The sequence below is a fragment of the Gobio gobio genome (genome assembly GCF_949357685.1).
Source record: "Gobio gobio genome assembly, chromosome: 13".
In the NCBI taxonomy this organism is placed as follows: Eukaryota; Metazoa; Chordata; class Actinopteri; order Cypriniformes; family Gobionidae; genus Gobio; species Gobio gobio.
This window is the reverse complement of record NC_137106.1, coordinates 14,080,176-14,095,321: the sequence shown is the minus strand read 5'-3', so window position 1 is coordinate 14,095,321 and position 15,146 is coordinate 14,080,176. Positions and strand designations below refer to the sequence as shown.

Below are 15,146 nucleotides of genomic sequence, written 5' to 3'. Positions count from 1 at the left end.
CTTTCTTTTAAATTAGGCTTAAGTGCGTGTGTGGCGTATTTCTTCTTTCTCAGGATAACAGCATTAACGTCCAGAATGAATAGAATCATTTCCAAACCAATTAACCTCTGACAGAACGGATGAGTGGACAGGAATGAGAGCGAGTGGGGAGAGAGAGAGTGCAGCGGAGAAAGAGGCTGATATCTTTGAGAGAGAAAAAAAAGAAGAAAAACGAAGAAAAGCTCTGCGCAAGGGGACGAACTGAGTGACAGGGGTCTAAGATAGTGACAAGACCAGCTTGACAGCGACAGTTAGACCGCGGAGTGAGGCGGACGGAGGTAGAACCTCAAATGGCCACAGTCAGTTTCCCCTCCGTCAGCCCCGGTGCGCTGCTAGCATTAGGATTTGACATTAGTGTGCACCCTGCTCATTCTCTATGCTGAGGAGTGTTTGGCATCCAGCTGCTTTGGCTCCATTTAGTTAATTAAAGGCTCCATTTAGATCTGCAGCCTGCTGGCTATGAGCATGTCAATCAATTGCAGCTCTGTGGCTCAACATGGGGCAGAGCGACTGATCCGACAACCGACACCCCCACCCCCCGTCCACGATGTGTCTCGCCCTTCGGCCGAAGTCTGAGCTCTCAAAGGCACTCATCACGTTCAGATACATCAAAGACTGCAACTCACCCAGCTTCCGTATTTCTCCTTATAGTAAATGGCATGGACGGACTCTCTTTATTCAGGGCTGGAAGACAGAGAGTGCTAGAAAGAGCATCATCAGTGATTCAGAAAATCCAATTTTAAAGTTCTTTTGCCTTCGCTTTAAACCCCAGTAGATCTGGACACTGTTAACATTGTATCAGTTTGAAGATTCTGACATCCAAATTTTCAAATGTCCTTCTGTAAATTGCCCACAATGCATTTCTGGAGTTATTCCAGGCCATTACATTAGGTAGGACTACGAGCAAATGTACAGTAGTTGATCGATAAAACACATTTCTACTAGCAGCCCATAAATAAAATTAATTAAGCACTTACTCTCCATTCCCGAGAGAGTGGTCTTTCATTTTCATTTCTCTCTTTTTTTATTTTTTGCCCTCTCTGATGATTGCGGTTGCGTTGTGTGATTAGTTACAGGCTGCAGTCTTAAGCAGGGGGCGGGGGTCAAGGTTTGGCTGGTTAGCATGGGTAGTTATAGCCCCTGAATAATGTGGGCAAAAATAATCTTTCTCCCCTGAATTCAAATCTAATGTTAAACCATATACAGTAACAAATTAACAGGTTTTTACTGTATAATTTTGTACGTTTTTTTCTGTACCAATTGCATGTTTTACAGAAACAAAAAAACACTCTCAAAATGTCTTCTTTTGTGTTCTGGAGAAGAAAGAAAGTAAATGAGGACTATTGTCCCTGTCTCCTTTTGACGTTAGTGCTGCCATCAACTAATCAAAATGTAATTTTCATTCAGATGATTAATCACATGGCATTTACGGCTCAGGTGATTGACTCAAAACAGTGTCCAGAATGTAGTGCCCATGCCAAAGATGGCATTAGCATTTGAAAACGGCACTGGAAATTATCCATTTCCATAGCCGTTTTCCATATCAACTCCATATTTCCCTTTGAAGGGCAAGAAGATGCTCCAGCCCAGAATTTAAATATAATGTACAAAAATCTATGCGGGCAACTACCAGTGACAGGGTGTTTTTGCAAAAAGATTGAAGGCATCTAGAAGGAGCAGGTCTTCTCTTCTCTCTGTATTTAAAGAGGTACGCCCTGCCAGGTCTATAATGAGGCTGCTCTCGGATTCCAAAGTGGACCATGGGATTAACTCCTGAGAGTAATGCTTCTCCTTGGACGGGTCATATAGCTGTCAGGAGAGGGTCTGTGCTCACATAAGGTACCGCCCATTAAAATGCTAATGTGCAGATGGAGATAAAATAGAGGGGAAATAAAAACACACCACCTCAGCGCTGTGTCTGCAGTGTTACACACACTAATACACTTACGCATACAGGTCTTCTCCAAACCCCCCCCCCCCCCCCCCCCCGGCATAATTCAATCAGGGAATTGAATGGATGAGATCGCTTACCCTCTCCATTTCCTAAAGCACTTGATCAGATTAATTATTTGCCATCCAACCCCCAAAGCCCCTCCACTCCCCCTCCCCAGTCAGTAGCATGATAGCAGGAATCACGTTTATATTGATGTTTTCTATGAAATGCTTCTTCAATTTTACACCCATGTCACAAGTCTTGGCAAAAAAAAATTGACAAAATAAAAATAGAACACAGAATTGGATGGAAGGATGGATGGACGGATGGACGGATGGATGGATTGACGGACGGAGACAGGTTAATCAATGGATGGAGAACCTGTTCTTTATCAGAAGAGCCTCTGGTTTGAATCATGAATCAAAAGACTCTTCTGAGCTACTTCATTTTAATAAACCACTTAGAAAGGAAGTCAATGGTGCCCCACAACTGTTTGGTTACAAACATTCTTAAAAATATCTTCCTTTGTGTCCAGCAGAACAAAGAAATTTTACAGGTTTGGAACAAATTGAGGGTGAGTAAATAATGACAGAATTTTCAATTTTGGGTGAACTATTCCTTTAAGTGGAATCAGAATCAGAAATCATTAAATTCCTCAAAAGCCTGTTCACAACAACACAAATATTCAGCAAAAAAAAAAAAAAAAATCTGTCAATTCAGTCACAAATCTTGTTGGTTGGCCAGTATTTATCACAAGTTCCATGGCAAAGAAACTAGAACACCTCTTTGTAAAAAAAATTGTCACATTTACAGCATGCGAATGTTCATGTCGGTCTGAACAGATGCATTAACAGCCATTCCTTCAAATTAAAATGTATGGCACCGAATTTTCGCACTGAATATTCGTCTTAGTGTGAAAAGGCATTAAAGCTATCTAACATGCTCATTCATGACCATAATCTGTCACTTAGATCTAAATATATTCCTCATGGAGTTATAGAGACACATGTAGCTAAGTAACAAAAAAAAACAAAGGTAGCTTTCACTAGCGTTTCGCTCATAACTTCATGAAATATGCATAGATCATGAAAAACTATCATTATTTACAGCAGATTCTCACGATTGAAAAGAGCCCAAAACTCACCATAATCCCACACTTAGATCTAAAGAAATTCTAAATGGAGTTATAACAATAAAATGACATGAACACTTGTTTGGAAAAAATGTTGGACTCTAGGCTAAACAAAAAGGCTACCTTGGTTCCAGATAGGGATGTCAATTTACACAAATTTCCATGATCGATCGTCGTTTAAATTAACAGTCAGTTAATCGATTAACCGTTATCCTTAAAGGGTTAGTTCACCCAAAAATGAAAATTCTGTCATATACTTACCCTCATGTTGTTCGAGACCTTCGTCCATCTTCGGAACACAAATTAAGATATTTTAGTTGAAATCCGATGGCTCAGAAAGGCCTCCATTGGCACAATGCACTGTACACTCTCAAGACCCATAAAAGGTACTAAAGACGTCGTTACAAAGTCCATCTCACTACAGTGGTTCTACAATGATTTTATGAATTGACGAGAATAGTTTTTGTGCGCAAAAAAAAAAAACCTAAATAACGACTTATATAGTGATGACCGATTTCAAAACACTGCATCATGAAGCTTCGAAGCGTTATGAATCAGTGAGTCGATTCAGCGGTTTGGATCGCCAAAGTCGCGTGATTTCAGCAGTTTGACGGTTTGACACGCAATCCGAATCATGATTTGACTCGCTGATTCATGAGGGTAAGTAATTAATGACAGAATATTCATTTTTGGGTGAACTAACCCTTTAATACTGCATATGGGTCTACAGCAGTGGCTTATAGCCGATTCAAGATTCAAGATTCAAGATTCAAGAGTTTTATTTGTCACATACACAGTTATATACACAATATACAACTGGCAGTGAAATGTAAACAGGTCCGCTCCATGGACAGTGCAAATAACAGTTACAAGAAATTAAATAGAAATAGAATAAAATTAGAATAAAAAGTATTAACATAAGTAGAATTATAAATAAATCAAGTAAAAGATAAAAATAGGAAATAAGATAAAAATAAAAATATAAAAAATATGTGGATATGATAAGTGAGATAAACTGTAGACTTAAAAATAAGTGGTTAACATAAAATATATAATATGTATATATAAAGAAGTATAATGTGCAAGGTTTATTACAGGTTGTTACGCAGTAACAATAGGGACGTAAAGTGCAGTGCAATTGCAGTATGTGGATGTTAATGTTGAAAGACTGTATGTTTATGCGTGTGCGGGGGTGAAGTGAGTCACGTGACTGAGTTCAGGAGTCTGATGGCCTGGGGGAAGAAACTCCTCCTGAGTCTTTCAGTCTTTGCCATCAGGCTACGGAAACGCTTACCAGATGGCAGCAGGGTGAAGTGAGAGTTTGCAGGGTGATTAATATCTCTGATGATTTTAGTAGCTCTACCTCTGCAGCGTTTGGTGAAGATGTCCTGCAGAGACGGGAGAGCTGAGCCTGAGATGCGCTCGGATAAGCGCACCACTCTTTGCAGGGCTTTGCAGTCGTGACTGGTGCTGTTCCCGTACCACGCTGTGATGCACTGAGTCAGGACACTTTCTATCGCCCCTCGATAGAAAGTTTTCAGGATGGCTGGTGAAACCCTGAATTTCCTCAGCTGGCGCAGGTGGTACAGTCTTTGCCTGGCTTTTTTCACCTGTGTCTGGATGTGTGTAGTCCAGGTCAGATCCTCGGAGATGTTCGCATGACAGGGTGTGCAAACGCTGCATGACAGGGTGTGCAAACGCTGCTCAAGACCGTTCCCTGTTCCTCACCAAATCAATGAGAAGGGTTTTTAGTCTAAATAAAGGGCTATAGGATTGTAAAATGAATCGATGTGATTGATAATTTAATTCAATTACTTATTTAATAATCAAATATGAGTAATACAACGTGTCACGAACTCCACCTCAGATGCGTGCTCTTCAGAATGTGTGGACGCGCTCTTCCTGAAACGACGCTCTGAAAACGCCAACTAGACTCAGTAAATTCCCAACGATGTATAACAATATTGTTCTCTTTTTAATGATATGTAACATGACAGCCCCAATCATAGTCATTATAAATTGTGCATTGCTGTTGGAGCTCCATGCGCTGACGCTGATCAACGGCACGCTTCACGACTGCATTAATTCTTAACCAGATGCATCCTATATGAGATAAAAAAAATCAGCTATAGATAGGCCCACACAAAATAAACACAATATTACAACTTACATTTGCACAAAGCAAAAGGCTGTGAATGCACTTGCAAACTTGTGGTCAAGATGAAGGTGTAACTCTAGCTGTAAAGTGGTCCAAAACAGAGCTCCGGCGCGCTTGCATCATTATTCCTCGTGTCTGATTTACATGTTTCAGCATGACCCTGATTAATCGATGATCCGATAGGTTTTATCGATTAAGTTATCGACAATTAATCCATCATCGATTAATCATTAACATCCCTAGTTCCAAATGATGTAACTTTTGATGCTATCACCACAAAATGTGATGCAGATGCAGCCCTCATGTAGGAGAACTTCACCAGAAAGAATTGTCCTCCTAGCTTATTTCCTTTAATGCATGTCAAATAAGAAAGATAGGCCCCATGTAACATTTCCCTTGAGCACACTTTTTTGTCTTTTATCAGCAGTTTCTCAGCATGAGAACGTCCAAATTTTAATGACTTGTTTTTCTTTAATCACTAAGGCTTAATCTACAATCTCTTTCTTTTCAGTTGGCACGCTCATCCCTGTCAGTGACCAGGTCATCAGATACCTCTTTCTCTCCTCCTTCTCTCTCCCTCTCTCTCAGTGGAGATCCCTGGAAAACACTTTGGAACACCATAAAATTGATGGACTGTTGTGATAGCAACAGGGCCAAATGCGAGAGATGCACAGACTCACAGAGAGAGCAAAAGAGTGAGAGCGAGAATGAGAGAGACCTCCTGCTTACTCTTATCAGTCTACCGCACATGTTCTTAACACACCACATGTCAGAGCTTTAACTGTGGAGACGGCACGAGAGAGAATTGTGAGGACTCTTAGAAAGAAACTAAAAATATCAGTTCTCTACTTCACATTCCTGTGCATTCAAATGCTGCCCTTGACATTTAAACACCAGCGTCTGTTCTCGTACAGCAACACACACGTCTCCTGCCTGAATACACACATCTGAAGGCTCTCACATGAGCAAAAGTTTCAAACTCAATGTTTAAAGATTCAAACGCACACAGTAATAACCAACTCGAAGGGGCCTTCTAAAGGACCATGTTTACCATGAAGTAGAAAGACAGGGAGGTGAGAAGGAGAAGGGGAGACACTTTGAAACGCCTGCAGGAATGCACTGCTGCTCCCTGCTGCACAGAGAGGGGGATACACACTTTACAGAGGACATGAGACGGGGTGAGACAAGATGAGACGAGATGAGAGGACGTACAGATACAGATGTTAAAAAGCATAGGACACATCATTTTTGGTCATCACAACGGTCAATTCTTACAAATGCACTCTTTATGTTTGATGGTTTTGGGGAAAAATTTTTTATACAATTTTCAAGAAAAGTTTCTAACTCTAAACGTCATGTGGTATCCCTTAGAACTCATCTTCGATCACCAAAATTACATATTTAAAGTTTTTTCCTGTGGAAAAATATTTATTCATGCCTTAAAATTGCTTGAATGTAACTCTACACCCTTGCATAATTTGGTATGCGTGGACCCATGAATATGGGCCGACCCCCACTCACTCATACCGGCTCGTCGATGGGATGTCAGAATGGTAATGCGTTTTATGAATCGCTCTTTACAACGTCGGACACATAACGGTAATTTAGGGTTCCCACTCTTTTTCTGCGATAATTTTCCAGGACTTTTCTAAAACATTTTCAATTTGACAGGATCACACCAAATATTGCTCTCTACGTCTTAGCGTACAGTTTATTGCCATGACTTAACTATAAAATCAATTAATATGAAAGCCTGTCATCCTTGCTTAATCATACATTATGACTATGGAAGCTTGTTTCTGCCACAGAATACAAAATTTAAAAGGTAATTGCGACTTTTTATCTCGCTATTCTGACTTTTTCTCACAACTACGAGTTTACATAATTGTGATATAAACTCGCAATTGCCAGTAATAAATTCAGAACTGTGATATATAAACTTGTAAAAAAGTATTTTTTGTAACTCACAATTGCGAGTTTATATCTCACAATTCTGAGAAAAGAAGTAAGAATTGCAAGATATAAACTTGCAATTGTGAGAAAAGTCAGAGTGAATTTTTGAAATTGTGAGTTTATAACACGCAATTCTGACTTTATATCTCTCAATTCTGACTTTAAATCTCGCAATTCTGACTTTATATCTCTCAATTCTGACTTTATATCTCTTAATTCTGACTTTAAATCTCGCAATTCTGACTTTATATCACTCAATTCTGACTTTATAACACGCAATTCTGACTTTATATCTCTCAATTCTGACTTTATATCACACAATTTTGACTTTATATCACACAATTCTGACTTTATATCTCACAATTCTGACTTTACAACATACAATTCTGACTTTATATCTCACAATTCTGACTTAACATGCAATTGTGAGCTTCTATCTCGTAATTCTGATTTTATATCTCTCAATTCTGACTTTATATCTCTCAATTCTGACTTTAAATCTCTCAATTCTGACTTGATCCCTCAATTCTGACTTTATATCACGCAATTCTGTCTTTATATCTCTCAATTCTGACTTTATATCACGCAATTCTGTCTTTATATCTCTCAATTCTGACTTTATATCTCACAATTCTGACTTTATATCTCACAATTCTGTAGGCAAAAGTTTTATCAAATAATAATAAGCAGAAAAGCAATTGTGTTAAAATATTATATTATAACAATAATAATAAAAGAGTATGTCTAAAAGCTTCAGATTTTTGTCAAGAATTTCATTCTTTTAATGAGGCTTTTTTTTTCTTTATTATAACAGGACAATTGTATGACCCTGATATATCACACTACATTTTAATTCAGAAATTAAACGCTCATATTGCAAAAATGTATTTATATATTTTTGAATATGTGTTATATCATTGACCCAATGACAGATCTGCAGTGCGTTTGTCCGATATCACATGATTAAACCAGCTAGACTCTATTACTGCTTTCTCTCCCTCTCTTTTAGACAGATTGATCTGGTCATCTCCTCTTGAACTATTGCCCTAAGGGTTCCTCTGTGCTAGCACAGCTGTTCCCACACACTTCACATAATAAACCAGCCTTTCATACACACGTGCTGCTCATACACTAGTATTAACCTAATGAAACACTTACAAACACTCTCAGACTGAGCATGACCTCTAGGTGACCCGGTAACCCTTATATTACAGGGGTCAATGGGGGCATGATTTTACTCACAGATTTGTGTATATTTATGGAGCGAAGGTGTGTAAATACTGCGTGGGAAAAGCAGAATCAAATCAACGGCAGCATGCGAAGGAAAATCAATAAGCATTACAGATGCATTAGATGTGACAGCTACAATTTCATACACCACTTCCTGTCAGCTCCCAGCAATTTCATAACAACACAAAGAAAAAGAGACATTATTTTTTCAAAAGCGTAGGAAAATTCATTTTGAAATTTGCTTTTAATAATTCATGCCGAGGCTTTCAGAGTTTTTCCACCTGGAAAGAGAGAAATACTCATGACGGGGAGAGAGGTGAACGTGTGTTTTTTGTAAGTTGGGCTTGTCAGGGACTGTTTTGATCCCTCTGAATTAGTGCGAACACAGCAGGTTAACAGTGATAATGCTACTGCCGACCTTCATGAAATAAACACTATGTCTAACCTGCAGGCACACACAGAGACTCGTGACAGTTCACTATTAGGTCAACCAAGCTCTTCCACATGTTTGTTTTCCTATCAAGGTGGCGTAGCGAATTAGCTCAAAGGGCTATACATGGTAACTGAGGTGCTTCTTGGTGGTGTGTGTGTGTGTGTGTGTGTGTGTGTGTGTGTGTGTGTGTGTGTGTGTGTGTGTGTGTGTGTGTGTGTGTGTGTGTGTGTGTGTGTGTGTGTGTGTGTGCGTGCGTGCGTGCGTGCGTGCGTGCGTGCGTGCGTGCGTGCGTGCGTGCGTGCGTGCGTGTGTGTGTGTGTGTGTGTGACCCAGAGCGAGTTTTAAAGATTATTTGTTATATATATATTTTAAATGTCATCGACACGACATCCTCAACAAGCCCGTCTCCGGCGTGATGACTCCAATCTTCAATCAGATGGAACAGGACAAGTATTCTGAATATTCTGATTTGATATGACTTCTGACTTGTAATGTTGACCGAATCATAATCATACACTGTTCGTTCGTTGGCCAGAGGGGAACTGGCCGCCCGACTGAGCCTGGTTTCTCCCATTCTGTCACTTGATGGAGTTTTAGTTCCTTGCCACCTTTGCCTCTGTCACTATTGGCTTTTGGCTTGCTTAGTTGGGGACACTAAATATTCAACTATATTATTGATCAGCCGAATCAAATTCCGTTGCATTATTTTCCTGTTTAACAGTAACACCGTGAAGCTGCTTTGAAACAATCAACATTGTAAAAAGCGCTACATAAACAAAGGTGACTTGACTTAAAATGTAATTTCTTCCTGTGCTGACAAAGCTGCATTTTCGGCAGCCATTACTCCAGTCTTCAGTGTCACATGTTGGGGTTACAATATTGTGTTACTCCCTAAAAAAAGTAACTAATTGCGTTACTTAGTTACTTTTTATGGAAAGTAATGCGTTACATTACTTTTGCGCTACTTTTTGTGGGCTTACTTGTTTGTTTTTTTAATAACAACAAAACATTTTTCTATGTTTGACAAATGTAAAGGCCCTTTCACACCAAAAGTGAAATGAATAAGCCTCAGGCTGAACCAAATGCAAATTAACGCCTGTACATTAGAGGGCACAGTTAAAAAAATAAAAATAAAAATAAAAACTTCAGTTGTTCTGTCATTCTGAATTAAAGAAGAATAGGATGCAGGAGAAGAAAGCTTCAGCAATAAAAAAAAAAATTCAATAAAAAATTAAACACAGATGTGATGTTTATCTAAATACGTAAAGTATATTTGTGTAATTTAATATATTTAATTATTGCAGGTTTGTGTAATATTCTGAGATCGCATTTCACTGTTTTTATTCATTTTGATTAATACTGAATCTGTGAGATGAGTAAATGCCTGCTCACATTTATTCTAAAACTGCAATAACCATCATGTTCAGACACTGCACACAAAACCTCTGCACTTACTCCGGATTTCTCTCGACATGGGGACAGGAGAGCTGTCAGTAAATACTTTGAAAAAGAAAGTAACTTGCGTTACTTAATTTGAAAAAGTAACTGATATTTTGTTGTAAATATAAAAATAATGTTTTACTTTACTAGTTACTTGGAAAAAGTAATCTGATTGCGTAAGTCAAGTTACTTGTAATGCATTACCCCAACACTGGTCACATGATCCTTCAAAATGCTGATTTAGTGCTCAAGTAACATCTCTTCTTATTATAAATGTTACCATAAACAGTTGTACCATTTTTGTGGAAACCGCAATACATTTTTTTTTCAGGATTCTTTGAATAATAGAAAGTTCAAACAAACTGCATTTTTGAAACAGCGTTCTTTTGTAACATTATAAATGTCTTTACTATCACTTTTGATCAACTTATTGCATCCTTGCTGAATGAAAGTATTTAAAAAATCGTACTGACCCCCGACTTTTAAACGATAGTCTATGCTAAAATGCAATTCATACATAAACTATTATTAACTAAAAAAACACCTCTTCTATGATAAAGTTATCAATTACAAATTGAATTATTAAAAATAAATCACTCTTGTGTTGTCATGTGTTAAGAAATATTTTACTTCTACAAAATCAAGGGCATATAGTAAATGCTCTCATTCATAGAGAGGTTTCTCAAGATAAATCAAGGTCAAAGTCAAGGTCAGTTTGTGTAGCAAAAAGAGCACTAGTCAATTTGACAGTTTGTTGCTTTGATACAATATGTATTAAGTGCTGTTTAAGGAAAGTGGCATTCAAATGAAGAAATCAGCTAGACTTTTTATGTCTGAATATCTGAAATTGATGTATAAGGACAGTAGAGATACACTACATACTAGAAAGATAACAGAAGCACAAGTCATGTTTTCAAATACCTTCCATGAAATGCGTTTGCCTCTAGAACCATGGTCCAGGGCGATGGGTAAGTCTCCACGCTCGTAGAACCTCCGAAAAGCCGTGGGTTTAGGTGGCCTCTCGCTGAAAGCCCCTACAGCTGGAGGGCCCACCACCTATAGAACACAGAGAGACGGAGAGAGAAAGCCTGTCAGATACTGTGTCATCAGAGGGAACGGCAGTCCTAAAACCATCACAGAAAATGAAATGTGTTTGATCCTCTTTCATCCCAATGTAAATTTGCTTTCTGTCTGATGTCGGAGGAAGCATCTATCTGTTTTATAGCGACACAACAAACCATAAATTATTCACAATGTCTGCCTTATAAAATACAATCTACAAGATCACACAAAGTAAGTATTAGCAGCATAAATAAACTGATGCATTCGCCACAACATACAGTACGAGATACTGAGTATGTGACAAACTAATGAAAATGAAATGAGAATGCTTAATTCAAGAACATAGCTGAACTCATGAAGGCCCCTGCAGTGAGAATGTGGCAGCCCGGGGCTTTGCTCCAGGCCTTGGCGTTAAACTCTGGCTTCATCTGAATAAAATCATGCAGCAAGTCACACACTGGTGCTGTTTTGCTTAATTGCTATGGTTGTTCAAATTTAAATTAATGCATAAAGCTAATGGTTAACAATGGAACTATGCTAATGTGTTTATATGAGAATCATGCTCTTGGCACATTGCGGCATATCTTAAGATGCATCACTTCTCTGTGGCCACGAACAAACTTTTGCAGGAGGAAATAGTTGTCACTACAAGAGTTGTAGTGTCTGTATGAAATATAGGAGTTGGCCACACTATCCTGAATTTGTGATTTGATACATTCTTGCAGTAAACATTATAGATGCCAGCTATTTAACCATTAACTGATTGAGCTCATTGAATCAGTGAGTTGAATTCAAAAACGAACCGGATCAGTCCAAATCATTTAAGAAGCAATCACATTAACGAAATTTTGGCAAGCAAAAACTTTCACAAGCAAAAAATGTCAAATGTCAATTGTCAGTAGTGTAGACTCTAGAGATATGCATAACATTATGACCACCTTCCTTATATTGTGTTGGTGCCCTTTTTGCTGCCAAAACAGCCCTGACCCGTCGAAGCATGGACTTCAAAACAGAAACACCCATTCACTGGCATTATAAATCTTGGAAGAGCCAGGACTTTTTTTAATATAACTCCGATTGTATTCGTCTGAAAGAAGAATGTCATATACACACCTAGGATGACTTGAGGGTGAGTAAATCGTGGGCTAATTTTAATTTTTGGGTGAACTATCCATTTAAGTCCTGTAAGTTGTGAGGTGGGCCTCACATGGATTGGACTTGTTTGTTCTTCACATCCCACAGATGCGCGATTGGATTGAGAACTGGGGAATTTGGAGGCCAAGTCAACACCTCAAACCATTCCTGAACCATGTTTGCTGTGTGGCAGGCGCATTATCTACTGAAAGAGGCACAGCCAACAGGAAATACAATTTCCATGAAAGAGTGTACATGGTCACAATGCTTAGGTAGGTGGTACTTGTCAAAGGAACATCCACATGGATGGCAGGACCCAAGGTTTCCAGCAGAACATTGCCCAAAGAACCACACTGACTCTGTCGGCTTGCTTTGTTCCCATAGTGCATCCTGGTGCCATGTGTTCCCCAGGTAAGCACACACCTGGCCATTCATGTGATGTAAAAAAAAACGTGATTCATCAGATCAGGCCACCTTCTTCCATTGCTCTGCGGTCCAATTCTGATGCTCACGTGCCCACTGTTGGCATTTTCAGCGGTGGACAGGGCAGGGGTCAGCATGGGCACCCTGACTAGTCTGCGGCTATGCAGCCCCATACACAACAAGCTGCGATGCACTGTGTATTCTGACACCATTCTATCAGAACCAGCATTAACTTCTGGAGCAATTTGAGCTACAGTAGCTCGTCTGTTTATTCGTACCACATGGGCCAGTCTTTGCTCCCCAGGTGCATCAATGAGCCTGGGCCACCCATGACCCTGCCGCCGGTTCACCACTGTTCCTTCCTTGGACCACTTTTGATAGATACTGACCACCGCAGGAACACCCCACAAAAGCTGCAGTTTTGGAGATGCTCTGACCCAGTCGTCTAGCCATCACAATTTGGCCTTTGTCAAACTCGCTCAAATCCTCCAGCTTGCCCATTTTTCCTGCTTCTAACACATCAACTTTGAGGACAAAATGTTCACTTGTTGCCTTATATATCCCACACACTAACAGGTGCCGTGATGAAGAGATAATCAGTGTTATTCACTTCACCTGTCATCATCATATGCCTGATTGATGTACGAAGCACAGCTCACACACTGTACATTTTTTTCAAAGTTCAATTATTGGAGTACGTTTTACAAGAATATACTATTTCAGTCTTTCTACTTTAATATTTCACTTTTTAAGTCAGCGCCGTTCCTTTGTAACTATTTGTGAAATTTACTAGCAAATTTTAAGTGAAAAAAATTTCTATATAATTTTTTTTTCCAGTGCAGAACTCACTTTCAAACCAACTGTTGAAGAGTTCATTGAGAAATCTACGGGGGAAATTAATGGATGGATGGATGTAACTGTAACTGACAGTAACTGTAACTGACCTCAACTTTAGGGGGCATTCACAAAAAACACATTTTTCCATTTCCACTGTACTGATTTTCCATATTTTCTTCTATGTGAACATCTTGCATAAAAGCAAAAACATTAATTGAAAAAAAATGAGATTAATTTACTGTACTTCTCTCAGGAACTTTAATGAATGCTTGCATGGATTTCTATACTGAAATGACTGGATTTCATCTGAGAAAATTCAGTGAACAACAGTAAATATGACTGTACTTTTAGGGTCCATTCCCAAAGAATGAGTTTTTTGCATTCCACTGTGCTGATTTTCCATTTAAACATGGCGTGTTTGACCATTGCGCTTGTGTCTCACATCTTGTGTCTTTTGCTGCATCTCATGCATGATATTTAAAGAAATGTTCCAAAAACAATTAATAACGAATAATGACTTTGATTTGTTTTTCACACATAGCTTAACTATGACTTCAAAAAACTTTGAATGATAACAGAATATTCATTCTTGGGCATTGGGCAAATGCTTAAAAATATATAAAGCTGCACCGATGCCTGTGAGAAGATTCAATCTGGTGGTACTCACTAGTACACAGTTAAAATAATCTATTTGGATGGCAGCAGAATGTTAACAGATGGCATTCAGCCTGTGATGAACAGGCAGGAAGTAAATGTCCTCCACACAGTGAGGGTCAAGTGAGCACTTCCTGTAAGTGAAGGAAGATGATGACAGCATAGTCCATTCTATCTGCCGTTGACCTGAGAACACACACACATCTGGGAAGTGAGTTGTGAGTCCTCAGCCATCTCTTTCTATGAAAGCTGTGTTTCAATCACTGGAAACCGCTCTACCTCAGGGAGAGAGAGCAGCTCATTAATCCTCAGGCTGACTTCGCATTGGAGATGGTGTAATTCAACGAAGGTGATCAATCACCTGCCCAAGCTGAGGCCACATCTCTCTAGCTCTCTCTGGGCTCCTAAACTGCTTCTGAGAGCATCTGATGGATGCTTGGTGAGTGGCTGCAGCTCTCCGCTTGGGCAGGTGAAACCCGCATTAACATTTCCAACTGCTCTCTCTCTCGCCCCCTTCTCTCATAGGACACATTCCCCTGACAATATCATTCAATTTCTGATAATGTGTGTGTGTGTGTGTGTGTGTGTGTGTGTGGCTGGTGACTCACCAGGTTTAGCAGAAAAAACAGAGGCTGCTCTGATAAGGTCAGGCTGCACACAACCGCTGCAGGCAACTAAATTACCTCCCTTTATTCATGGAGCATTCACCTCCACACTC

At 39.3% G+C, this 15,146-nt stretch overlaps 2 protein-coding genes across 2 annotated transcripts in view; both read right to left on the bottom strand.

Annotated features, from left to right (window-relative positions):
* LOC307136650 (procathepsin L-like) overlaps nt 1-15,146 on the bottom strand; it is a 1,021,532-nt gene that overhangs the window by 858,849 nt on the left and 147,537 nt on the right. The gene's annotated exons all lie outside the window — the stretch shown is intronic.
* The window catches only part of pacrg (PARK2 co-regulated), a gene marked incomplete at both ends in the record, with an annotated part of 159,981 nt that overhangs the window by 119,495 nt on the left and 25,340 nt on the right, over nt 1-15,146 (bottom strand). Inside the window, one exon of the mRNA XM_079832899.1 lies at nt 11,240-11,374. Within this exon, the coding sequence (XP_079689025.1) occupies nt 11,240-11,374 (135 nt within the window). The remainder of the gene's footprint in view (nt 1-11,239; nt 11,375-15,146) is intronic.